This window comes from Micropterus salmoides, unplaced genomic scaffold (assembly GCF_014851395.1).
Source record: "Micropterus salmoides isolate LMB-PRFRI ecotype aquatic unplaced genomic scaffold, ASM1485139v1 Ms_hic_scaffold_2, whole genome shotgun sequence".
Lineage (NCBI taxonomy): Eukaryota > Metazoa > Chordata > Actinopteri > Centrarchiformes > Centrarchidae > Micropterus > Micropterus salmoides.
The window spans coordinates 39,638,875-39,666,056 of NW_024041150.1; the positions used below are offsets into that span (position 1 = coordinate 39,638,875).

The window sequence follows — 27,182 nt, forward strand, 5'->3', positions numbered from 1 at the left end:
TGCCTCACTACTACAGGTCTTGCACAGGGCTCACCTAGTTTTTCATAAGTCAAACGTTCTGCTTGTCTTCTTGACCTCTCTGACCTTCTAACTTCTGGGTCAGTTCTCACTACATCAGAGTTGTGGGTGGTGCAAGCGTCCTCAACAGAACATTCCTGTTCTATTCCCTGATTATCATCTGCTACCTCTACTATATCAGGTAGATACTCTGCAGACTCTAAGCTTGCTGTGACTTTGGGCACTGCTGTAGCATGGGTATTGGTAGCGGACATTGAGGGTAGTACATCTTTCTGTGATTTTTCACAGTTTTCCTCAGTACAGTCTACTGGGTAGTTCCCATACTCTTGACTCTGAATCTGAAGAATATTGATCTCCCAAGAGAACATCAGCGGTGGAGTCACTTTTGTTAATCTCAAGTATTTGATTTCTCTCCTTGGCTTTTCTGCGCCTGAGTGCTCTTGTAGTTGGGGCAGGTTTGGTGTCCAGATTAGTGTTTAGCGGAACTTCTTGTCCTAGTGGCAGGAGGTGACTTCGGTGCGTGACTTTAATAGGTCCTGAACCATCCACAGGCTTTAGACAGTAAACAGGAAGGTCAGACATTTGGCTCACAACCACATAGGGGTTTGCACTCCAACGATCAGCCAACTTTTGCTTCCCTTTCAGGCCAAGGTTTCGAATGAGGACTCTATCCCCAGGAACCAAACAGTGGTAACACCCTTCTGGTCGTATCTCTCTTTATTACTGTGGTTCATTTTAGTAGAAGTGGCTTGGGCCAACTGAAAGGCTGCTTGAATCTATCTTTTCATCTTTTTGTTCTTTTTGTTTTGATTGTCAGTCTACTTAACTGTTCTGTACAGCAGACCCTGCTCAACTGATAGTTTCTCCCACTCTCTTTTCAGCAGTGTTTGGTCGGGATGATTCGTCTGTATTTGACTAGCAGGTGCATTCTGACTGACAGCTAACCATGCCTCCCCTATGCATGGGTCATTTTTCTGAGCGGCTTGAATCTCAGCTGAACTGAAAGTGGGCAGATGGTCAGCGGCTAATGTAGCAGCATGACAGGAAGCTTTAGGAACTGCAGAAACATGAGCCCCAATTTGAGTAATCACACATGATTGGAGGTGTCTGGCATGTGTGCTACTTGACACAGTCTGACAGAGAGCTCGCACTCCACGAACTGGAATTTCCTGCCATTCATCGTCTGGTGTTGTGCTATCATGTGGATGCCGGGACAGTGCATCTGTGTCAAGGTTCTGGCGACCAGGTCTATATTTCAGGCTGAAGTTGTAGGTGGACAGCGCTGAGAGCCTACGATGACCCGTGGCATCCAGTTTAGCTGATATCAGGACGTATGTCAGTGGACTGTTATCTGTTCATACTTGAGCTTATCCACAATTGCCCACTTAAGAGCCAGGAACTCCAGTTTGTGCGCTGGATAGTTTCTCTCAGATGGCGAAAGAATTCTGCTGAGGAATGCAACTGGACGCAGGCCATCATCATGCTCTTGGTATAAGACACCCTGGTAGCTGGTAGTAACCACAGAACCCCAAGACGATTTGAGCTCTGTTACAGTTTGAGGTCTTGGCCAAGAAGCATCAGCCTCTATCTTGGACGGAGCCCACTCAGGCCTACCAACAATCGGGGCCATGTAAGTCCTTCTCAGCAATGCATTTAACTTTACACATTTGTCAGAACTTGTACCACAAGCATGCCGACTTCTCCTGCAAGATCTTACCTGGGGCAGGAAAGTTGACTCCTGTCAGCGAATTTCCTCTGGTACCTTAACCAGGAAGAGTGGAGGATTTGTATGCCTCTGTGTGCCTCTGGTAAACCAGTGATGAATCCATTCTTTCAGCCGTATTCTTTGTCTTTAGAACTGCTATCTTTATAATAACAAACAACAGCTGTTTTGTCTGTAGGTTTGCATCATTTTCCATTTCACATTTCACGTGTGTTTTCTTGACCAAACGTGGTTTGGAGACCAGCGTCAGGTGACTCAGATGATGTCAGCTCTCGTAGTGTGTCACCCCCCTGTCATGTAGTGTGAACGCCACTCCCGTCACAAGACGGCAAGTTGTAAAGTGTGAACGGCACAGCCCTCGGCTGACACTGAAAGTCGTGTAGACCGCACAAGCCTTTAGACCTGTTATTAACAAGATGGCGCAGTGGAAGATGGCAGCCTCTGGATTACACTCCACAGTGCTTTTTGTTTGTTAACTCTGTTTTCTGCCGTCCCTCTCTGGTAACTTTTACCAGAGAAGAGCTCTTAAACATCAGATCCTTCGGAGACGCCAAAGGGGAAGGCGAGCTGGCGCACAGGTTAAACTGAGACAGCTGGGTTTTCGCACTGTGCTCCCTTCGATCCAGCTGGCTAATGTCCGCTCTCTGGCCAACAAAATGGATGAACTGCTTCTCCTCAACAGTACTAACTGACTTCTGCAGATCTGTCGCCCTGTGTTTTACCGAACCCTGGCTCACCGAGCACATCCCGGAAAGCACACTTTTCTAGCCAGGATTTAATCATTTCCAGGCGGACCACATAACGGAGCTCACGGTGGCTGCAGCCACTGCATTGGACAAACTAACTGACACTGTGACATCTTATGTCAGCTTTTGTGAGGAAATGTATGTGCAGACTAAAACCTTCCGCACATACAACTAAAAACCCTTGTTCATAGTGAAACTCAGGCAGCTTCATCAGACAAAGGAGGAAGTCTTCAGAAGTCTTCCTTTTGAAAGACTGGTGTTGGCCCCTTGTTGGACCCCCTGCAGTTTGCCTACAGGGCTAACAGATCTGTGGATGATGCTGTCAACTTGGGACTGCATTACATCCTGCAACAGCTCGACTCTCCGGGGAAATATGCAAGGATCCTGTTCGTGGACTTCAGCTCGGCGTTCAACACCATCATCCCGGACATCCTCAGCACCAAACTCACCCAGCTCACGGTGCCAGTCTCCGTCCGGTCAGTGGATCACAGACTTCCTGACTGACAGGAGTCAGCAGGTGAGGCTGGGAAACATCACATCCAGCACCCGGACTATCAGCACTGGCACCCCCCAGGGGTGTGTGCTCTCCCCACTGCTCTTCTCCCTCTACACCAACGACTGCACCTCAGGGGACCATCTGTCAAACTCCTGAAGTTCGCTAACGACACAACGGTCATCGGCCTCATCCGGGACTGGGGATGTGCCTACAGATGGGAGGTTGATCAGCTGGCTCTCTGGTGCGGTCAGAACAACCTGGTGCTTAACATGCTAAAAACTGTGGAGATGACCGTGGACTTCAGGAGGAACCCCCCCACTCTGCCCCCATCACCACACTCAACAGTCCTGTGTCTGCTGTGGAATTCTTCAGGTTTCTGGGTTCCACGATATCCCAGGACTTGAAGTGGGAGCCCAACACTGACACTATCATCAAGAACGCCAGCAGAGGATATACTTCCTGTGTCAGCTCAGGAAGATCAACCTGCCTAAGAAGCTGCTGCTCCACTTTTACACAGCCATCATCCAGTCTGTCCTCTGCACGTCCATCACTGTCTGGTTTGGATCTGCCACCAAAAAGGACAGGGACAGACTACAACGGACAGTCAGGACTGCAGAAAAGATCATTGGTGCCAACCTGCCCTCCATTCAAGACTTTCCAGAGTCAGGAAACGGGCAGGAAACATCACTGCAGATCTAACACCGGACACAACCTGTTCCAGCTTCTCCCCTCTGGTAAGTGCAAAACACTGCACGCCAAAACCAACAGACTCGGGAACAGTTTCTTCCCACAAGCCATCACTCTGATGAAAAGCTGACTCTGACTCACAGTGTCAGGAACCATTCCTGTGCAATAATTCCTGCTTACTGGCAACCACTTACCATTTATTTATTTAGTCATAATGTACTGTATATACTGTATACCAAGTCCACTTACCTCATGTACATAAGACCTGCACATAATACTTATTTATTCCAGCGTTCTTTGCACTCATCACACTGTGTACATGTAAGCTTGTGTGTGTCTGTGCACATCCACCTCCAACATGTACATAATAATAACAATAATGGTAATAATTTTTTTTCTCCTGCATCCTTTGCACTCTGTTAATTGCACTATTGTCTCAATCTGTCTGTTTTTGTTCATAGTGTTGGGGTCACGTAGGATCAGGTTTAGTTTTTGGCTGAATATCAGAGATATTCTAGAAATATTAATAAAATTATTAATTGTCATTAATAAATACACCCTGGAATCAGGGACCAATAACCGAATATGAAATCAGTCTAAAAGGATATATTCACCTTTAAATTGTCAATAATCAAAAATTTTCATTCAAAGATAGGTGAGTTTGAAGAGTGAGTCCGTACACTGGCCGTCACAACCAACAGATGTAACACTATGACCCAAAATGGCGGCTATTCTCTCTGTAGGCTATGCGGACAACAAACTCGGCACACTACCTGTTGTACCGGTGGCAAATGAGTGTATACAGTGATTAGTTCATGGAAAGCAGGGAAAACAGTGAGATCACACAAGATAATGTCTGTGGGTTTACTTATCATGGTGAATTACAACGTAGCTACACCCTGTCACTCAGCATGCACAGTTAGTTTTCCTTAATGGGCGGATGCTGACTTTGCTTTAGCCAGAGTCTAGCGATGGTGCACACATGTGGAAAATAAAGTACAGCTGTAGCACAAGCAGAAATTCAGGCTGTGTAATAGTGTCATAACTACCGAATAGCAACGAGACCCGCTAGGCGTATGCTCGGCCTTTAACTCTGATAAAGGATATTTAGCGATCACTTTCACAGACAGCTGAAATCTGTAAAACCCCGGTCAGCTAGTGGCTGGGATGATGTTAATACAGCGTGCTTGAGCACGTAAACACAGCAATATCTAGAAGCAGACACGGCGGTCCGTGAATCCACAATGAACATGAAGCTCAGCACATAAACAATACAATTATGTATATATCTCTGCCCAAACACTTTAGTTAAGCCTTTTACTCAGGTCGCTCTTGGTAGTGACGATGATAACGCCAGTTCTCAATGGGGATGTGTCCGTCGGAGGTAATTTATTTCACGGATCGGATCCTGGCGAAGTCGGGTTACCGCTCGGTGGGCCGGAGTCAGGCAGGAAGCCCAGTCTTTGTTCTTACCAGACTGTCCTGGTCCCAACAATAGTGTGTATACATGTGTACTCTATACTGTAGCCTGTGTTTGATTATTACCTTATTGTGTAATTGTATAAGTAAGCACATCGTGAGCATTGTCCAGGGTCAAATTCCTCGCATGTGTACACATACCTGGCAATAAAGCTGATTCTGATTCTGACAGAGAAGCTAAACTGAAAACAAACAAGTAGGTGGCTGAAACCAAATCTTTTGAAGAAAAGATACAAATACAAACCTCCATGATTTGGGTGTCTAATTCAATTTCATGGATCTCCAGCTTTGTCTTCAGTGTCTCCCCAGCTTTGATCTCCTGTCCTCTAAAGTGTCGATTCTGGATTACATTAAGACATATGATATATACAATCATCCATCTTGCAAAAATGGAGCATCATGACTTTTGCTGAATAACAAGTGAAAAAGCTCAGCTCATGTAGAAGAAATTCTGCACTACAATGGCAAAGTTTACTATATAGTTTTATTTCAAGCCTATCGGTAGTACTGTGGTTTTCCCTCATTATATATTCAGATTATCTCTGCTTTGTTAAAGTTGATCAGGCTGCAAAATTTGTCTGTAAATGAAGCCAGTCTGTATTTCTGCATTTGGTGTCATTCACAATCTACAAATAATATATATGGAGATATTACAATAATGGACTTTGTGTTATGGTGTTTTCTCGGATGAGAAGAAACCACATATTATATTTCTTATATTAGGACCACTTACCAAAAAAAAGTGAAAGCTGTGTCGTTTGGTTTGAATTCTCTCCAGCTGGTATGGAGGTGAAGGACACAAAGAGACACGAGTTCCACATTAAATCATGTGAGTAGTTTTACAAAATAATAGGACAGTTGCATTACTCATATGGGGACTGATTCTGACAAATTCAGAAATAAATACAGAAATAAATAAATGCTTGATAAATAAATAAGCCTCCGATTAAATGCACAAAAAGTAAATGAATAAATGTAGGCAATAATTAAATTATACAAGGAGACATAAATGTATATATCTATTTTAATTAGCTTCTTTATTTATTCGCCTTTGTAATAATTACCATATTTATTTATTGTCCGTTATAATCTTCAAATTTATTGTGTGTGTTTTAATATTTTTGTCTGTTTTATTGTTCCGTTGCATTTTCTACCCTATTTATTTCCCCAATGGTATTCACCTCCTCATTATGCAAATGATGAGGGGCTGTGTCTCAAGGGGTGAACTTCTCTCCTATTGGCGGACCAGTCAGACGGGAGAGCTCTAGGCCTACTCTACCTGCACACATCAACGACCTTGCTCCTTAAACAGTCAGATGGCTTCCTTCAGTGCGCTGAGGTGTTTAGCAACTCTATTTGAAGACAATACTACCAGCCATGTATTCTTTCCCTTTTCGAGTGGACACTCGACACACTGACAGACAGTGCTTTCAGTTTGCTGCATGCATGGACAAAGAACTGCAGTATAGGGAGAATCATGGTCTGATAGCTGCAGCTACATCTCGAGTGCACTCATATTCAATTCTGTGTGCTAAATTCAGTTTTAAGGAGCAGAGCGAGCTGACAGGTAGAGTTTCTGTTTCTGTTTCTCTCTTCACAAAGACACATGTTGCAGTCTGAGAGTCTTATCTGAGGAGGGCAATGAAGTGTTAATAGTATGCAATGCAAGCACCACTATACAACATAATTTATCAAATTACACAATGCATATACAGCATAAAAATAAGATTAATTGGATTATATTCACAGGAAGTATAAAACCTGTTACATGTCTCTAGTAATAAAATAACACAAACATTTCAGGAGAATTACTTTACTTAATTTAAGTGCTGCAGTTGTACATTGAAGTACCATTCTAACTTTCTGATAGGAAGTCTTCTTGAGGTGGTATAAAACATTCCTCCTTGTGTTTGAGTTGTGGACAACTATGACCCCATGAATTAAAACATGAATCATTTCACTGCCCAAGTCAGCTATAACACAAGGCATTAGACTACATGTTGCACAGTATTTGTGGACAGATTTTGTCGCAGGATTTATTATGTATTTCTTCTTCTTCCTTGCATAATTTAGAATAATAAGTTGAGAAATGAATCTGTTCTAAGTTCATCCTGCACTGCAGCAGCTAATAAAGCCCATTTAATCCCAAAAATGCTTTTCTTTTAGGCAGACTGGAGAGGAAAATAACTTACATTTCTCAAGCTGTAAAGCCATTTTGAACTGTATGGTCATTTTTGGATGATTTACACTTTAATGAACTCCTCCTAGGGATTTAGTCGAATCGACTTCAAATTTCTGCTGTGCCTTCTAAAGGTATTGACAATGAAAAGTTGTGATCTGTGAGTTTTCGTCAATGGGCGTGTCCGTGGCATGGCGTCAAAGATCAACTCTGAACACAGCTGTACATCAATATTAATTTATATTCATAGCGCCAAGTGCTATGTAGCGCCACAAAGGGGACACAGGAAGTGAGGTGTCCGAATTGCATAGCAAATTAACAGCCGCACAGACAGAGCACCATAATATGCAACACAGCCGCTTAATGCCCCGACACGCTACACGTGCGAGGGCCTGCCCAACGCTGCTTGCAGCTTTAATTTCATGTAGTTCTTCTCCAGGCTTTGTTACTTGGACAGAAATGTGCCGTTACCTTCCTGAGACAGATGATGAAAATTATTAATGAAACGGTACCAGCAGGGAAGTTCAGATGAGCAGCTAAGCTTCACATTTTACTGCCCTGGTAGAAAATATATATTTCTTTTCACTGCTAATGATCCGTGAGGCAAAGCTCTCGATCACCCCCCTCTCCATCCTTTGGACCCACCATCCATCTGAAGATCTGCAGGGGTCAGGTGCGCTGCCACATGGGTGGCAGTGAAGGTCAGGGGCCTCGACGGACCAGACCCGGGCAGCAGAGGCTGGCTCTGGGGACATGGAACGTCACCTCTCTGTGGGGGAAGGAGCCGGAACTTGTGCAGGAGATGGAGCGCTACCACATAGATCTGGTGGGGCTGACCTCCGCGCACAGTCTTGGTTCTGAAACCGTACTCCTTGATAGGGGATGAATCCTATTCTTCTCTGGAGTTGCTCAAGGTGTGACTCACCAGGCGGGTGTGGGGATACTCACAAGTCCCCAGCTGAGCGCCGCTATGCTGGAGTTCACTCCGGTGAACGAGAGGGTTGCCTCCCTACGCCTTCGGGTAGTGGCGGGGGAAAACTCTGACTGTTGTTTGTGCATATGCACCAAACAGCAGTATAGAGTACTCGGCCTTCTTGGAGACCCTGAATGGAGTTCTGTATGGGGCTCCAGTAGGGGACTCCATAGTTCTGCTGGGAGACTTGAACGCGCATGTGGGCAATGATGGAGATACCTGGAAAGGCGTTATCGGGAGGAACGGCCCCCCTGATCTGAACCCGAGTGGGTGTTTGTTGTTACTGCTTAATTGAAGTAAAAATACTGTATTACAGGAGTATGAGACATCATGTAGCACTTCATTTTTCGATGTGGCTGTTGGCTGTTGTTTGTTAATGAACAAGCAACAATAATATTCAAAAAAACATGTTTTTCCTGAATAATTAAGTAAATATAATTTCTTAATATATCTATCTAAAGAAACCTGATTTCTTGACTGGCAACTCTCTGCTATCACATAGATGACTCTTTTGTCCTGTCTCAGGCACCGTAGCTAAACAACTCGCTTAGACAGGGGAGGCGGGGGGTACAATTTGCAACCCTCACCACTAGATGTCACTAAAACTTACAAACTGAACCTTTAACCTGATATTTTGCTCCTCATTCTCTCTCTCATCATCTTTCTTTCTTCTTATTTGTTGCCTTCACAACACCGCACATCCACTCAACACAACAACCACCAATGACTTACATACATCTTAAGTTAGTTTCAAATTGTGTGTGTATTCTCCCTCTTTGTGTGTCTCACTGAGTCTGGGCTGTGACACAGTAAATACAGAAAGATTAAGATTAAGATAAAGACATGAACCTCTTTGTTCTTGTTCTCCAGCTCTTCCTTCACAGTCTGCAGGTCGTTCTCCTTCCTCTGCTTCTCTTCTTGGAGCTGCTGCAGCTCAGCTTGTTTGGTTTCAACCTGGAAGGACAGCGAGAAGTTTTAAAGAGAGGAGAAGAGACAAATGTTCTTTTACTAACATTTAATACTTTACACTATAAATTAATATCTGTGAAAAAAAACAAACAAATAAGACTTTATTTTGTGCTTGACCTACATAAACTACAGTGAGTTTGACTTTTTCTACATTAGATGACATAAAGAATGTGATTTCATACTAAAATCAATGTATTATATTAAATAACTAAAGCTGAACCTCATTCCTCTTGGTCTCCAGCTCATCTTTCAGTATCTGAACTTTTTCTCAGCTTCATCCCTCCTCTGCTGCTCCTCCTGCAGCTGCTGCTCCTTAAACTGAGAAAGAGGAGAGACATAAACAGGGACAAGAATCCAGACATGATTTTAGGCATATGTTGTTGTTTTTTTTACAGAATTTCACTGCATTTAAGAAATAACAGCTATTAATGTAAAATACACTGTTCAAAAAAAGGGAACACTAAAATAACACATCCTAGATCAGAATGAATGAAATAATCTCATTAAATACAAAATCACACAAAAATTTTCAGTGGAAATCAAATTTATCAACCCATGGAGGTCTGGATTTGGAGTCGCACTCAAAATCAAAGTGGAAAACCACACTACAGGCCGATCCAGCTTTGATGTAATGTCCTTAAAACAAGTCAAAATGAGGCTGAGTAGTGTGTGTGGCCTCCACGTATGACCTCCCTACAACGCCTGGGCGTGCTCCTGATGAGGTGGCAGATGGTCTCCTGAGGGATCTCCTCCCAGACCTGGACTAAAGCATCCGCCAACTCCTGGACAGTCTGTGGTGCAACGTGGCGTTGGTGGATGGAGCGAGACATGATGTCCCAGATGTGCTCAGTTGGATTCAGGTCTGGGGAACGAAGAGAATGCCTTCCTCTTGCAGGAACTGCTGACACACTCCAGCCACATGAGGTCTAGCATTGTCTTGCAATAGGAGGAACCCAGGGCCAACCGCACCAGCATATGGTCTCACAAGGGGTCTGAGGATCTCATTTCGGTACCTAATGGCAGTCAGGCTACCTCTGGCGAGCACATGGAGGGCTGTGCGGCCCCCCAAAGAAATGCCTGCTCATGGTCCACCTCCATCGCGCAACCTCGCCGCCCTGGGAAGCGCCAATGACATTTTGGGGGGGAAATGTGCGTTTCCTGTGCCTGTTCTGTTTGTACTGTTGTTCGAAACCCCAGCTGTTTTGAAATAAAACACAAACAGAGCCCTAAAGAGCTTTTTCTTGGGCCCGCCGCTGTCTCTGCTGAGTCAGTGGTCGCCCCTCTCACACATTTCCTCCACACTACACGGACCGACTGCGGCTGGCCTCTCCATCGGTTCCAACCACTTTCAGAGCGCTACTCAGAGTGGCTCACTTCCTGCCTCCAGGCGGAGCTTCAGGAGCTCCTGGAGAAACAGTCCATCTCCAGGGTTTCTCCCGGGCAGGAAGAAGACGGGCGGCGCGAGGCCCATCCTGGACCTGTCACTGTTCAACAAGGCGATTATGGTGAGGCCTTTTTGCATGTTAACAGGATACAGGTGATGGAGTGATGGAGCTGCACTATTTCTGCTTCAAGGTGAAGCTGAACTTTAGTTTTGTTACTTATAAAGTGGACCTTCTGTTCTCCTTCATCAGTTTCATCCCTGTGGCTTCTCTTGCTCTCTGTGTGAAAAACAGGCAGTAGAATTAAAGTATTAAAGTCGTGCCCTTGCATCACAGCATATGAGACATTTGAGTCAAAGATTTTATGTTAATGGGCTACATAAATAAGACACCTGACAATTTGACTTATTGCAAAAAGTAGTAAAAACACCACATATTTTAAAAATACTGATATTTCGATCAAATTGAATACACAATGTCCCATTAATCTGTAATTAAGTTGCAACTCACTGATTCTGTTATGTCTGCATTTCCACAAAGAAAAGATAAGTAACAAAATAATCATGATGCAAGCAGCCAAACAAACAGCCAATCCAATTGTGACGGGGGACAAACTGGACTGGACCTCAAAGAAATCATCTGAAACGATAAAACACAAAGTAACGTTTATATGTAAATAGCGTTTATAGAACACTAGACCTCAGCTATTTGAAACTAAAACATGGATCACATTAATCTACCTGGAACCTGGATGTGAGTCTCTCTGGTCTGGTTGATGTCCTTCTGTTGGACTCTACAGGTGAAGCTGTTGCTGTGTCTCTTCTCCACAGTCACTCTGCTGCTGACAGTATAGAGGTCATCAGGACCTCTGACTGTCTCTGTAGGTCCAGCAGAGAGGAGGTTTCCCTCACCGTCCAGCCAGAACACCTCAGGCTCTGGAAACCAGCCTGCAGACTCACACTGTAACACCACTCCCCCTTTGTCTCTGTCAATACCTGCTAAACTGATGACAGGTGAGGAGACGGCCCCTGATGTTGAGCAAGAGGAACAATTAAAATACAGGTCAGTTTTAAAAAGACGGCATTAATAATTAAAAAGATGATACTATAAATGTAAATCTACAACATTTTATTGTGTCACATACTTTGGTAAATATTTGCAAAACTAATGACATCCCAGCCTCAGCTGTACTTTGTGTTTGGACCAAATTAGCAAATGTTAACACAATAAACTTCAACAAGGTAAAATGTAAACCTGCTAAACTTCAGCACGTTAGTATTGACATTGTGAAGATGAACCTCATTCCTCTTGTTACATTCTGATGTTTGCATTTAGCTTAATGCACCGCTGTGAATGGGGTTGTAGTGAAAGTCACTAGTTATTAATATGTTAGAGGGTCATTTCTTTTTATCGTCTTTCCAAACACTAAAAACACAAGAGAAGAACTGTGAGATCTGGCCAGGAACTACACGTTTAAAATATCCCTATTAAATAAACCAATTCATTAATAAATAAATTGATTACACAGTGTATTTGTCTGCTTTAATGTTAGCTGTGTTTTTTTCAGCTTTAAGTAAATTAAAGAAAAAAATTAAGGACCCGTTGTTTCACACATTACTAATAATTTTCAGTGGTAAATCTGCTGCCATCATTCTTGTAAACTGTACATATGGTGTGCTAGATCTAAAGCCTGTGAGGTGTAGCAACAGTAACAGTGGGACTTGGGCTGCAGGGTCAGTTGACATCTATTTGAAAGTCTGTCATAAAGTAAGTCACATCACATTGTGTTTATTTTAAATGATTGGATGTTATACTTAATTTAGCTGTTCTAAAAACATTTATAAAATGGGTAGCTCAAATCAAGCAATCTGATTGGTTCATAGTAGTGTTATAATGAGCATAGGCTATACAACGGGTATGACATCGAATTCCTTTGGACAGATCCATATCACTCCACGACAAACAGGGTTTGAGTTATAGCCTAATCTGAGTTTCGTGAGGGTGTCACGCCACATTTACACCTGGTATTAAAATGCTATCTGATACAGATCGATCGATCAGAACGAAAATACACACAAATACACACAGCAGTCCACTACTTGATCCAGATGTCTGCGATATGCAACAAAGTTTAAGTTTCAATAGCCTGTTCAAAAGACTATTGCTCAAGGAGAGACGCAATTCCGCCCTTTAAGTAGCCTATAATATTAAAGTGTTATTATTTTAAGCACTGGTGGCTGCTGGCACACAGTAGCAAGCATATTATCATATAAGTTCAGGTTACCAAAGTCAAATCTCCTGATGCTGGACAGTTTTTAGTGGCTGCACAACAAACAGCAACATGCAAATAGATAAAAATAAATAGTTCTAATAATTTTAGCCTTTGATGTATGTTGCTTAGCAACGATAATGCACTATGTAGCCTACCGGCATCCTGGTGGGACTACTTTTTGTATTCATAAAGAAATGTCTGTTAGCCTAATGAATTAAAACAAAGTCAAATTGAAGTGCGTCTGTTAACCTACCTTCTTTATGCCATACTTGGTAACCGTTTAATAAAAGCAATAGCTCCCTTCAGGCCGTGATATATTCAATTCAATTCAATTCAATTTTATTCATATAGCGCCAAATCACAACACAACAGTTATCTCACAGCGCTTTTCATAAAAGAGCAGGTCTAGACCATACTCTATGATGTTATTTACAGAAGCCCAACAATATATGCTAGGCTATATCACAGTTAAGGGGCATTGTTTGGCAACCCCCTTAACTGTGATATAGCCTAGCATATATCACGGATATAATAAGCATAGGCTCTACCACGGCCTATCGTGAGCTATTGCTTAAGTAACAGTTACACTGGTTTGATGGCTGTAGTTGAACTCTTCATGTCCCAACATGAATGGCTGAAAGCTGTTTTGATCCCTCAGTTATTCACTGGATACGCTGCACAGACTACACACCAAACTGCACTACACATACATCATGTATCTACTCACCAACAACAAGCTCAACGGAGGCGTCTGTGTTCATATCTGGAATGTAACATTTGTATCTCCCCTCATCAGAAGGTTTCACTTTGGAGAGTTTCAGTGAAATGTTTCCGTGCTTCAGTTCTTCAGTGAACAGAGTTGTTCTTTCTTTGTAGGATGGATTTTTTGGAGGATGGAGTTCCTGACCAGCACGCCACACATACACAAATCTGGGGTCCAGGTCTGGTCTTGCCCACTCAATAGTCTTGGCAGCAACATCCACTGCAGGCTGCAGATGACATGTCAAGATGACGTCATCACCAACTTTTGCCACTATTGGCTGAGGAGAACCAATTAACTGAGAGTGACCTGGAAGGAAACAAAATATTAAGTTATTGCAGTAAAAACAAGTTAAATTAGTTCAGCTGTATAGCTGGACCATTTACAAAACAAACATATTATATATATATAAGAAGTAAAATGCCATTTCCTCAAAACAGTCAAAAACAGTGGAGGGCACTTGAGAGGGCAGCAGTAACGAGTCGTGAACCAATGTAATCCTCTTATACAGTTATATTTGTGTGTGAGTTTACCTGTACAAAAGTGTGATAGAAGGTGGACAATGAAAAAACTGATGGTTCTGAGCAGATATTGAAGGGACAGTCCAGCCATCTGGTGAAACATCCTGCAGGACAGACACCATTAAAACATTATTGTATAGAAAATACTCTTTTTAACTTGTGTTCAGGGGAAATATAATTTAAATCCTGAGCAGACTTGAAAAAATCCCCAAATTAAATCAATTTAACAAATTTTTTTATTTTTTATGTCTGCTCAGGATTGAGTTTTTATATTTGAAAATGTAGCCTACTGCTTATGTTGTCCAAACCCTAGTTCAAACTAAAAACTTAAATTGCTAAAAAGTAGTATTTACATACACACAAAACACATATTCAGCAAAAAAAGAAAGATAATTCTATAAAAATTCTCTCATTGTAAACAATGTGTTTAAACAATGTTTTTCATAGTTCATGAACCATAAACAATCAATGAATATGCACCTGTGGAATTGTCGTTAAGACCCTAAAGAATACAGGCATGGTGCAAGGAGGCATTAGAACTGCCGATGACGCATGTCTGTACTGTGAGATGGCAGACAAATATAACAACACCTGCACAGGAACACAGTGCCGATACTGATTGTTACTTATGCAGGGCCTCATTGTTTTCATTTATATAATATGTTATATATTAACTCATATTATTTTCTGAATTTAAACAACGCCCTACAGCTCTGAGATCTGACAGTATTGTTACACAAATAATCAAACATGTCAAGATTTTTACTTTCACTTTTGTCAACACAGAGGACCATTGGAAAATTGTGCACATTTGAAATAGTTTCCCTTTTGTTGTGGAAAATGCTTCTTTCTTTAAAAACGAATCTGACAGAATCGTTTCATAAAAACCTTTCCACTGTACAAAGTGTCAGTAATAAATCACATAAGATAATAAAGACTCTCAGACAGGTTGCTATCAAACAAGCTGGCGTTCTGTTCAAATGACTAAAAGGTCTAATGCTGATCCATTTTGAAATGGTTAGATAATAATTATTTAACATGACACAAGGCTTTAAAGCCTACTTAATGGTCTGTTATAATGTCTAAGACGTTAGACTAAACACTGTGAACAGGCAAACTTAAATTTATAATTCGACCTACCTTTTGTGGGTTCACCGACTTCGACTGTTAATTGTTAATCCAGGTAATGTTGGTGAAAAACTGACACTGACACAGGAGTTCAAGGGCCCATTCAATCTCAAAACGTTTGGACCGGTTTGATGGGGTTTCAGGTGATACCCGGTTGAACAACATGTTTCCTCGAAACGGTATGCAGCGGTGTCAACGAGCTCCGTGTTCTCACGTTTGCAGCGAGTGTCACAGGTGTTAACCCAAAGGAGATATAGGGAAATAAAAAATGACATCTGGTAGGGGCTTGGTGTGAAATTAGCTACACAGTGCTTTTGTTTATTGCCTTATTACTTCTGTTTCATACTACTTCATACCTAACTTCAATAACAATATACGTATATACCTAAAGACAGTAAGTAAAAGTTACTTTGTGTATTAACATTTTATTAACAATATGTTTAGCTATAAAATGTGTTGTTAAAGAATAAATACCCCAATAAGACTGTTAAATTTAGCTAGGATTTCCTCATTGAGTATCCTTACATTGGCTACTGCTGCTTGCAAAGTAAACAACATATACACATATTATTAATTTAGATGAGGCTCATATCCAAAGCTACTTACAATTGCTATATATGTCAGAGGTCACACACCTCTGGAGCAACAAAGGTTTAAGTGTCTTGCTCAGGGACACATTGGTGTCTCACAGTGGATTTGAACTCAGGTCTCTCACAATAAAAATAATAATAATAATAATAATAATAATAATACTCTTATTTGTAGAGCACTTTTCAAAAACAAGTTACAAAGTGCTTTAACAAGTGTAAAGACAATAATACCTAAGAGACAATAATACAAAAACAATACAAGATAAAAGCATGAAAACATTGAAAAGACTAAAATACACATTTAAGATAAATATAAAATTAGTAAAATACAATAAAATAAAAGGGATAAAATAAAGTCAAATAAGATCGGGAAAGGCTCTCCTATAAAAGTATGTTTTAAGAAGGGACTTAAAAGAGTTCACTGACTCAGCCGACCTGATTTCCTTGGGCAGGCTGTTCCAGAGCCTCGGGCCCTGACAGCAAACGCTCTGTCCCCTTTAGTTTTCGGTCGAGACTCTGGAACAGACAACATCACATCTTGACCAAAATACCTTCAATTAAAAATAAAATCAGTAAAATGACATATGATCAGTATTACTGAAAAGTACACTATACACATCCCATCGTTACCCATGGGGGTCCTTCGTACGGTTTGGACTCTGGGCACAGCTCAGATGACTTCACGGCAAGCCATCCCATTCTGACACCATATGTGGACAAAGGCGAGAGCAGTCACCCTGCCCAGATTGCCAAAGAGCCAGGCTCGTTGGTATGGCAGTCCAAGCACTTAGTCAACTGTAGTGAAGGTATTACTCCGTCACAAGTATACAGTACGAATGGTAGAACCAATCCTTTTCCTTGGTCGGTATCTTTGAGTATGACTTGGTGCATTTTCTGTGACTGCAGACACTATGGGATTTGGAAACTGCTTTATCACACAGCATCTGTGGAAGGGAAAAGGAAATATTTTGTCTATATCAAAGCAATATTACCTCTAATTAATTAACAACCATTGTCAGATTTTTAATTTTGTTTAAAGTTGCTGAAACACAATATAATAATAATAATAATAATAATAATCCTTATTTGTAGAGCACTTTTCAAAAACAAGTTACAAAGTGCTTTAACAAGTGTAAAGAATAATACAAAAAAAAGAATATAAAATTAGTAAAATACAATAAAATAAAAGGGATAAAATAGAGTCAAATAAGATCGGGAAAGCTCTCCTATAAAAGTATGTTTTAAGAAGGGACTTAAAAGAGTTCACTGACTCAGCCGACCTGATTTCCTCGGGCAGGCTGTTCCAGAGCCTCGGGGCCCTGACAGCAAACGCTCTGTCCCCTTTAGTTTTCAGTCGAGACTCTGGAACAGACAACAGACCTCTGCCCGAGGATCTCAAGGTACGTGCTGGTGCGTATGGGACTAAAAGGTCAGAAATATAACAAGGCGAGAGGCCATGAAGAGCTTTAAAAGTGATCAATAGAATTTTAAAGTCAATTCTAAGACATACTGGGAGCCAGTGTAATGAAGCTAAAATAGGAGTAATGTGGTCATATTTCTTTGTTCTGGTTAAAAGCCTGGCAGCTGAGTTCTGGACAGTCTGGAGTCGATCAATAGATTTTTGGGTTAAACAGGTGAAAAGGCTGTTGCAATAATCCAGGCGTGATGAGATGAAGGCGTTTAAATGGTCTCGGTGTCCTTAAAAGTTAACATAGATCGAATTTTAGCTATATTTCTAAGTTGATAAAACATGATTGAACAAGCTTTGTGATGTGCTGCTCGAAATTTAAATTACTATCAACCAAACACCAAGGTTCTTTGCCACAGGCTTTATGTGATTTACTAGGGAACCAGCAGATGGCAGTATTTGATTTGCCATCTGCTGAGACCCGATGACCAGGATTTCTGTTTTGTCTGAGTTATATGACATCATGTCTAACTGTTCTGATGCTAACTGTTTAGGTTCAGGTGCAGTGTTTCCCACAGAATGACAGCGTAAATGTGGCGGGGGGGGGCGACTTTAGCAGGTGATAAGCTGAATTTCGCTTGCCTGCCGAGAATTGCATGCACTTCCAAATACTGCTTTTAAACGCTATAATTTTCTTTTTGGGTAAATGATTCGAAATATTTCATGTGCGTTTAGAGTAGTTTAGAGCTGTTGATATTTTATTAGCTACAGTTAGTAGAAGCAGCATTCCTTGAGATTTAGCAATAAATATGTCAGCCGCAGTCATCTCGAACGCACCTATTGACTTGGGTTGTTTGCATGCAGGAGAGAGAGAGGGAGCGACCGATTGAAGGGAGCGAATATGTGCTGTGCAGCGCTGCAATTAAAATGGGTAGCCAAATTTGCTTGGGCGGCTGTTAATCTACCTGAGTAAAGCCAATGTGTGGGAAACACTGAGGTGAAATGGTTTTCCACAAGGGACCCGTCCCAGTAAATACTCAATTCTTCCATTACAACATGATCAAAAACATTACATAAACACTACTATGCATTCAGCCAAGGAACTGTATATGATAAAATGTTGTTAAACAGGTACAACAAATAACACAAACATACAAACTTGCTTCACAACTGTTCTGTCTACATGTCATTTCACATTAACACAGCAGTCAATTTGTGAAGTACAAAGTAGCCAATTACTTAATGTATAACAATATTTTAAATAAATAATTTTTTCACAAGAATATTGTTTATTTAGTCTGACCCCATTGACATGTAGTGAGAGCAAGAACAGTGATGGTGTGCAGGAGCCAGACATATGAGCACACTGAGTTTGTGAGGGTCCAGCTGGTTCTTTGAGATTTTCGTGGCCTCTAAGCCATCTGAGTGAGGCGACGATCCCAGGAAGCTCTAAAAGAAAAGAATGCAGTTGCAAATGAGATATAATAAATATTCAGTTAGGCCAGTACTTCCACCTAGTTTAGTTCTTCATTTGTGTATCATTATAAACACTGTAATTCTATTATTATAGCAAATCATTATTATTATTCTTTATTTACTTTTCTTGAGCTAAGGAAGGAAATTCCAACTCTGGGTTTAGCATTAAGTTGGCAAAGGGTAGGTTGAACCTTTAAAAGTTGAATACAGGATCTATGACCATACAAATGGAAATAGTTGAGCAGTATTTTACATAACATCACAAGCTATAATATCGTGTGGTGAGGCATTGCAGGACACAAAAACATTATTTCAAGTGTGTCTTTAAACAATTCTCACGTAATTTTACCCGTGTAAACTTTAACATTGCTCTAATAACTGAGTTATTGGTCACTGTAATAATTCCCCCTCCATGGTTGCAGTGAAGTTAAATCTCTAAAAAACAGAGTACCTTTAGAAGATATCCACTTTTGACTATAACACAGATGCTTAGCTGATGATTCATATTAGCTTCAGCTAAACTTTAGAATGAATTTATACAAAATGACAACTGTGGTGATGTCTTTACAGACATTATGGGCAGGAATAATAATGATTACAGTGACCAATAGCTTACTGTAAACATGGACATGTATTAAGGTAGACTATAAAAATGTGAACCTTTAGCACACAGACAGCAACATATTAGTTTTATTTATTACTCTGATAAAGACCTGACTGGTCATTTTAACAGTGCAAAAGCAGAACTGAGGGCTCATACACACACATGCGCAGGCTGCCTTGTTAAAATCTCATGCATCAAATTCCAGCAACAGGTTACTGAGATTGCTGACTGTTACCAAAATTTTAGTAGCATTAAAAACTATTACTGTAACGTAAGACGATTTTTGCCGGCAGTCTCTGAGTCTTTCCTCTCCTGCTTGACTGCAACCAGGTGTGTGCTCCTATGCGTGCTGGCTTGAACTGATGAGCGAGCAGAATCTGAAACACAACCGCTTTCATACGAAACCTGCAATAAACGCTTGCACCAGCATGCAGGCTGTGACTTTTCACTCAGACATGTTCAGGCTCTGTTACTTCAACGTTCCCATTTCAGAGGCGGATCAACACCGGCTTACTTCATTCAGCACAGCTTCACACAACATGGTGGAAACTCAGCTAAACTCCCACTGCAAGTTACAGTAATAGTTTTATCAGCTGCAGGTTGAACTATTCCATGCTTGTTAACTTTACATGATCACGGTACATTTACTGCATTTAGCCGACGTGCTACATCGTTAGCTCACCTGCTGCTTTCAGTAACTATCTTTACTATTTGTGTATCTTTCACCAGAGGCTCAGCAATGTCAGCAAAGCTACATGTACTGGATGATAATGAAACGGTTAGTGAGCTGGACTGATGTAGCCCATTCTGTGTCCAGACCTGCCAAACTGCTGCATTTATATAATGTGTTAATATTTCTTTGTTCCTCTCTCTGTGCTGGAGTTCTTTAAGAACTTGGTGGCTTGATCCAGATTATTATTAAATTGGTTGAATTTTAATAAGAGTGTGTTTATTCATATAGTGTATCAAGCTTATTACTTCTATATACAAAAATCTGATATTAATATTTACTCATGGATAGGCTACTGTATGAATGAGCACTTAAGAGATAATTATATACACTGTACAGGACTAGTTAGATGCCAAAAAATGGCGGAATAAATAATAATGGAGGGCGAAGAGAACAAAAGCGTGAGAGCTCAAATAACTGAAAGACAGAGTAAGAGTAAGAGTAATATTTCAGTAAAGAAATGAGGTTTATTGGATGAACAGAAAATGTGCAATATGCATCACAACAAAATTAGACAGGTGCATAAATTTGGGCACCCTTGTCATTTTGTTGATTTGAATACCCGTAACTACCTTGCACTGATTAACTGGAACACACAATCGGTTTGGTGAGCTCATTAAGCCTTGAAGTTCATAGACAGGTGCATCCAATCATGAGAAAAGGTATTTATGATGGCCAATTGCAAGTTGTGGTTCACTTTGACTCTCCTCTGAAGAGTGGCAGCATGGGGGCCCCCAAAACAACTCTCAAATGACCTGAAAAGAAATATTGTTCAGGGTTTACGTGAAGGGTATAAAAAGCTATCGCAGAGATTTAAGCTGTCAGTGTCCACTGTGAGGAACATAGTGAGGAAATGGAAATCCACAGGAAGAAGTTGACGTAAGTTGAACTTCCATATATGGTTCGTCCCAGAAGCCACCGCGCACAAAATGTGATGGTCTTTATCTCGGCCGCTCATCTCACGCATAGCCGTTAAATAAAGAAAAATAATAAAAAGAGCCTTTAAATAAGATAAGTGTCAACGTAGTAATCAGTGTACATTATGCGTCAATATTTACTATACTATAATTATATTATTATTATAGTATATTAATACTATAATAATATATAATTCCTACAATATGTATTTATAATAGCCTAATGATAATAATAAAGCTAAATGTTTCAATTTATATCACTGTTGTTGTGTATTTTATTTGTTCCAAGTGATTTTAAGTTAAGATGACCAGATTTCTGAAGTGAAAACCGGGGACATTTTTGGTTTCAGTTTGTCATTAAAAATATAATGTTATTCAAGGGCGTCAGTTTGTGTTGAAAAGTGGTGGGGACATAAGGGCTCAGATTTGGAGCGTGATGATACATTTGGGTCCCAAGACGTGGCGAGGCGTGAGAACAAAACAGGAAGATTTTTAGCACTATTTAGGTTAAATATTTGAAGCTGAAAAATATGAGCATTAAACTGATAATTTCCTGCATTCTGGAGACATTTTCTGCTCCAATTTATGGTGAATATGTATTTGTCTTTTTTATATGAAGGGAAACTATATAAATTGCATTGCAAGTTTAATTATTGTGCTAATAAACCTTTCTCAGAGCATTTTCATTTGTTAGTTTCTTTCTGCAAACACTTTTTCAGAACATTTTTACTACTTTCAAAAAGTGATGGGGACAAAATCAGCCATTACAAAATGTGCAGGGGACATATCCCCTGCGTCCCCAGTGTAAATGACACCTATGATGTTATTATATATGAAATAAAAAGGGAGAGAATTTTGGTTTTATAATCTGTCAAATATAAATGAATGAAATCAATCATCATTTTGAGGCAGAAACTACCTTTAAGTCAATAAGGAGAGGCTGCAATCAGTTTTAGCATTAGAATAATGCATTTTATGTGTTGTTTTGGTAATTTAAAGATATTTTAAGAGGTAAAAAGTTGAGGTGAGTTATAATCTGTCATTGTCCGGTCTGTTAATACCTTATACAGTCTATGATTAGCACACAGTTAAAAATGGGGACCTTTCCGGGGACAGGCCACCAAAACCAGGAACTGTCCCCAGAAAACGGGGATGTCTGGTCACCCTATTTTAAGTTTCACAAACCAAGAATGTTCTGTACATCACGAGTCAAATGTATCTTGATTTAAAAATTTTACAACTTTACAGAGAATTTAATGATGCAATTACAGCGGTACAAATTTTAACAGTATTGTTCAGCTGGGCCTTAGCTGGATATAGTTAAAAAAAGTGCTCTTTTCTGCACAGCACATTAGAGTGTATGATTATATTTGCTTTGTGGCGTTTTTGGATTAGTTTTCGGCACAATGACACATGGCCCTCTCGGATGCCTTATTAGACGTCTTGATTACGCAACCCGTTGACTATCTGTTCATCGTGCTGCACGTATAAGAAGATTTCTTTGGAGCTCACGTCAAGAAAGCAATTTGCAGTATTTTTTGTGTTGCAATTTTTATTATTAACCCAACATTTATAATTAATTGAAAAGTGTACTATCCAAGTAGTAATAGAATATGTTTGTTGTTGCAATAACAGTCAGGGTCCAGGGTTGCCTCTGTAATTATGAACAATTTGCTTTCCCTCTATATCAGAGCACCCTCTGAACAAGAGTTCAAGACTATTGTTCAAGGATTCCTGGTAGGAGACTGGTAGGATTTCCTCAAATGTGGAGGAGCTATTGATGGGACTCATATTGGCATATTAGTTCCAGTTGACAGCCCTGCAGACTACCATAACCGTAAAGGTTTCTATTCTGTCATCCTGCAAGGTGTGGTAGCCCATCAACTTCGGTTCTGGGACGTTAATGTGGGTTGGCTGGGCAAAGTCCATGATGCCAGAGTGAGAGGGATCAGAGTGGTACACAGTTCCTTAATATCACAGAGAGGTTTGCAGGAGTAGATTGTGGTGATGTTCGGAGATGCAGTATATCCACTGCTGTCAAGGTTGATGAAGCCTTACCCTGAAAACCAACAAACAGCCCCTGTACAGATCACCTTCAACAACCAACCAGCTCAGCAAGGCACGGATGACTGTGGAGAGGGCATTTGGCCGTCTTAAGGGAAGACGGCGTTGCCTAATGAAGAGGTGCGATTGACACATCAACAACATCAACACTATCATCACAGCCTGTTGCGTGCTCCACAATTTTTGTGAAGTTAACAGTGAGAAATATGATGATGATGATGTTCATGAAGCAAATGTCACCCTTGAAAGTAATTGTCTTTATGCAACCCCTATGTCAAAAGCCGCAAGAGATGCCTTGTGTTGATATTTTTCAAACCTGTAAAGCTTATAGGTTGCTTTTAACACAGACTGTTTTTAAATTTAAATATGTTTTGTATAATATAACAGTAGCCCTATGGTGACTGCCCTAATGTGACAAAGTTGTTATTTACTATATGCATTGCGTTATTCTGATAACATGAAATTTTTGGGTTGATTTATGCAATAAATTTATATTGTTTATTCAACGAACATTGTTGACCTTATTGGTTTATAACAGACAAAACATCGGCTATTGGACAAAAGAATTACTTTTAAAAATACAATAAAGTGTATTATAATGACCATGCTGCAAAACATGAAAGAAACAAGTATAAACAAGTTGGTTACTAAAACTATGTAGGCCAGAGACCTATTTAAAACACTGAATAAAACAGTAAGTCTAAGACTTTTACAATACAGAAAAAGCAGCATTGGAATTACAACCATAGCTTAAATTGTAAACCACCTGTGTAGTAGCAGAAGAGAAACACTTGCTGAAGAGACGGAGCCCCAGCTTCACTGTTGTTGTGCCGAGTTGTCTAAACCTTGTGGGATTTTTGGATAATTTATCACCGTCCATGAATATATATATTGTTTATTATATATATATTGTTTTTAAATAGCTGGCTACTTGGAATAGACCCACAGCGGAACTGCAACGTGCATGCAGTTGTGGGCAGCATGGCATGCACAATTCTGCACAAGATCAGTAAAAGACGAGAGAGAGAGCGAGAGAATAAATGGTCTATGACTATGTAAATCCATAGTCTGATCTGATGAACTGACTGCAAACAAAGCTCTAGGCCTATAGCTTTAATGTTGTGATAAACCTGTGTACACTGAAGGGTCTGATCAAGGGAGGCAGATCTCCTCATGGGTACGGTAGGAATAGTGCATAGGAGGGGGATAATGCTGAGGATGTGAGGGTGTGTGCTGCTGGACTAAAGGCATCATAGCATCAGTCTGCTCAACATCCTGTTTGGCTCTTGGCGTTTCTCCCTCTGTAACTGTTGCTATTTTGAGTAACATTGCTGCTGTCACAAAAAAAACATTTAAAGAGTCTCCCTTGTTCCATTTTCTCCCGTGTATGTGACATAATAGTGTTGTCAACATTAAAACACTGAGGCTTCTTTTAGAAGAGCATCTAAAAAAAATGGGACACTATGGAAAAGTTCATTGTGAGCATGAGAACCAGATTGAGAGATTAAAGGTTTCAGAATCATTTGCAGGTGTTTTGAGTTAATTAGCTGATTAGAGAGCTCTTCTCCATTTGACATTTCTGTAAAATTTATAATACAGAAATGTATTTAGGCTATTCTAAAATTTTTATACATTTCGAGATACTGGAGTTTTATTTCCATGAGCTGTAAACCGTTATCATCAAGATGAAAACAATAAAGGGGCTTGAAATGCTTCATTTTGTGTATTGAATCTATGAATGGATAATGAATCAAAAATTCACTTTTACGTTAGAAAATTAACTTCTCCACAATACTCTATGTTTTAAAGACTCATCTGTATCATTTACTTTATATTTGTCATCACCTGAAGCATTTATTACAAATTTTCCTCCCAGAGTCACACTGTGGATCAAATGTCCCACCTGGTGCCCAGAAAGCTGCACAGACCTGGGAAGAATCCTCATTGTACTGTTAGCGTGGAAAGGCCTTCTCTTCTTATTTGAGTTATTCCACGACCGGGACGAAAACCGCATTGTTCCTCTTCAATCTGAGGTTTGACTATCGGCCGAACCCTCTGTTCCAGCACGGTGGAGTAGACTTTACCAGGGAGGCTGAGATGTGTGATACTCCTGTAATTGGCACAGACTCTCTGGTCCTCCTTTTTGAACAGGGGAACCACCACCCTAGTCTGCCACTCCTTGGGCATTGTACCGTTCCCAGTTCACCCGCACTACCTGTTTGGGCTTACCAGGTCTATCCAGAGTCTTCCCCCACCCCCTGACCCAACTCACCACCAGATGGTGATCAGTTGACAGCCCCGCCCCTCTCCTCACCCGAGTGTCCGAAACATGCCGCCTCAAATCAGATGAAACCATTACAAAATTGATCTTCGGCCTAGAGTGCTCTGGTACCATGTACACTTATGAGCATCCTTATGCTCGAACATGGTGTTCATCATAGACAATCCATGACTAGCACAGAAGTCTAACAACAAACACCCACTCGGGTTCAGATCAGGGGGGCCGTTCCTCCCGATAACGCCTTTCCAGGTATCTCCATCATTGCCCACATGTGCGTTTAAGTCTCCCAGCAGAACTATGGGGTCCCCTACTGGAGCCCCATACAGAACTCCATTCAGGGTCTCCAAGAAGGCCGAGTACTCTGAACTGCTGTTTGGTGCATATGCACAAACAACAGTCTACCTGAACTACCTGAAGGCGTAAGGAGGCGACCCTCTCGTTTACCGGAGTAAACTCCAACGTAGCGGCGCTCAGCCGGGGACTTGTGAGTATCCCCACACCCGCCTGGCGCCTCACACCTTAAGCAACTCCAGAGAAAAATAATGTCAACCAGGTGACCTCTTACGTGTTCTTTGTGAATGTTAATATTTTCTTTTTTCACATTCAACTTGATTTCTGAACTTGAATAATTAGATTGGCTGAGATTTATTATCAGCTTTCCATAAAAAGATGCAATTTACAACAGTGATTAATGTTCACTTCCTGCAGCTGTAGCCACTGTTTTACAGTTGTTTTTTATAATACTGAAGCAATTAAATTAACTTATGAAAACATTTTATTTTCAAATAAACAAATAAGACAAATTTATTATGTAATTTCAGTTAACAAAAGTTTGTCGGCACAAATAATTTTGCACAGACAAGTTCAAAATAGACAGGAACAGGACAAGCACACTGATAGAAAACCAAACCCTAAAAACACAGAAAACAGACTAAAACAATGATCAGAACACAAAGCAGACATGACCAACATTGTGACAATACAGTGAATTCAAACAAAACAGAGAACAAAATAAACATCTTTAATGTCAAGTCTAAGGATTTATAAAATCACTGAGCTGGAAACTCCATCCAGAAGATAACTGTGACCTACAGTAAGTCTGTAAAGGACAAAATATTTTAACAAATATTCAAGTCGTTCTGTTCCTCATGTATAACGTTCAGTGTTTTCAGGTTTGCTGGATTACAGCACTATTATTTTCTGTTCAGCATTTTGGTGTGATGGTAACTTTCTATCGTAGTCATTTCATGTTGCTGATAAAAGGGGAGATGTTTGTAGTTAAAAGGAGCAAAAGGTAAGATAAGATAAAACTAGTATCACAGCTGGCTCATTATTGTCTTTCAATGTATTAGATGTGAGAGATGTTGGATCTCTCAAGTGTTGCTGAAGAGGAAGATCTGCAGTTTGTCTCCACTGCTCCAGGGCTTCACATCCTCTCACACCATATAACCACTTGTATTTTGGCCCCCCCATTTGTGAAATGCAGGTTAAAAAACATGAAGCTGCCGTTCCTCCTTTAGCTTCTTCACTTCTTATTCAGCTTCCTCTCTTCTGGTCTTCTTCTCCTGCAGCTGCTTCTCTCACTGGAAGAGAAAAGAGTGATGAGGAACAACTAGATGAGAAACATTTTGTTTTATTTATTGCACATAACAACCTGGTCTGGATGAAAACTTATTGCTGATTGGCTGGAGATTGTGATTCATTACTCTGAGAACATTTAGACTGTAAATATACTGGAGAGGGATTTCTTAGGTGGAACAACCAGCGCACTACTAACTG

The 27,182-nt window shown here is 40.6% G+C and overlaps 2 protein-coding genes and 1 long non-coding RNA gene across 6 annotated transcripts in view; all 3 read right to left on the reverse strand.

Annotated features, from left to right (window-relative positions):
- LOC119912524 (trichohyalin-like) overlaps positions 1–27,182 on the reverse strand; it is a 729,783-nt gene that overhangs the window by 618,755 nt on the left and 83,846 nt on the right. The window lies entirely within an intron of this gene.
- LOC119912529 (butyrophilin subfamily 3 member A2-like) overlaps positions 1–27,182 on the reverse strand; it is a 78,002-nt gene that overhangs the window by 32,427 nt on the left and 18,393 nt on the right. Inside the window, exons 1-4 of one of the 2 annotated variants that reach the window (XM_038731762.1) lie at positions 15,346–15,470; positions 14,218–14,309; positions 13,652–13,993; positions 11,393–11,680 (exon numbers count right to left, since the gene is read on the reverse strand). In XM_038731762.1, coding sequence (XP_038587690.1) covers positions 11,393–11,680; positions 13,652–13,993; positions 14,218–14,308 — 721 coding nt within the window. In that variant the 5' untranslated portion in view covers position 14,309; positions 15,346–15,470. Of the gene's footprint in view, positions 1–11,392; positions 11,681–13,651; positions 13,994–14,217; positions 14,310–15,345; positions 15,471–27,182 lie in introns of those variants that run through there. The other variant, XM_038731763.1, reaches the window with a different exon arrangement.
- On the reverse strand, positions 5,389–9,570 carry LOC119912554. The gene is made up of 4 exons (XR_005446182.1): positions 9,491–9,570; positions 9,151–9,255; positions 5,883–5,927; positions 5,389–5,489 (listed from the first exon to the last, which is right to left on the reverse strand). It is a non-coding gene; the product is annotated as an uncharacterized LOC119912554 (long non-coding RNA).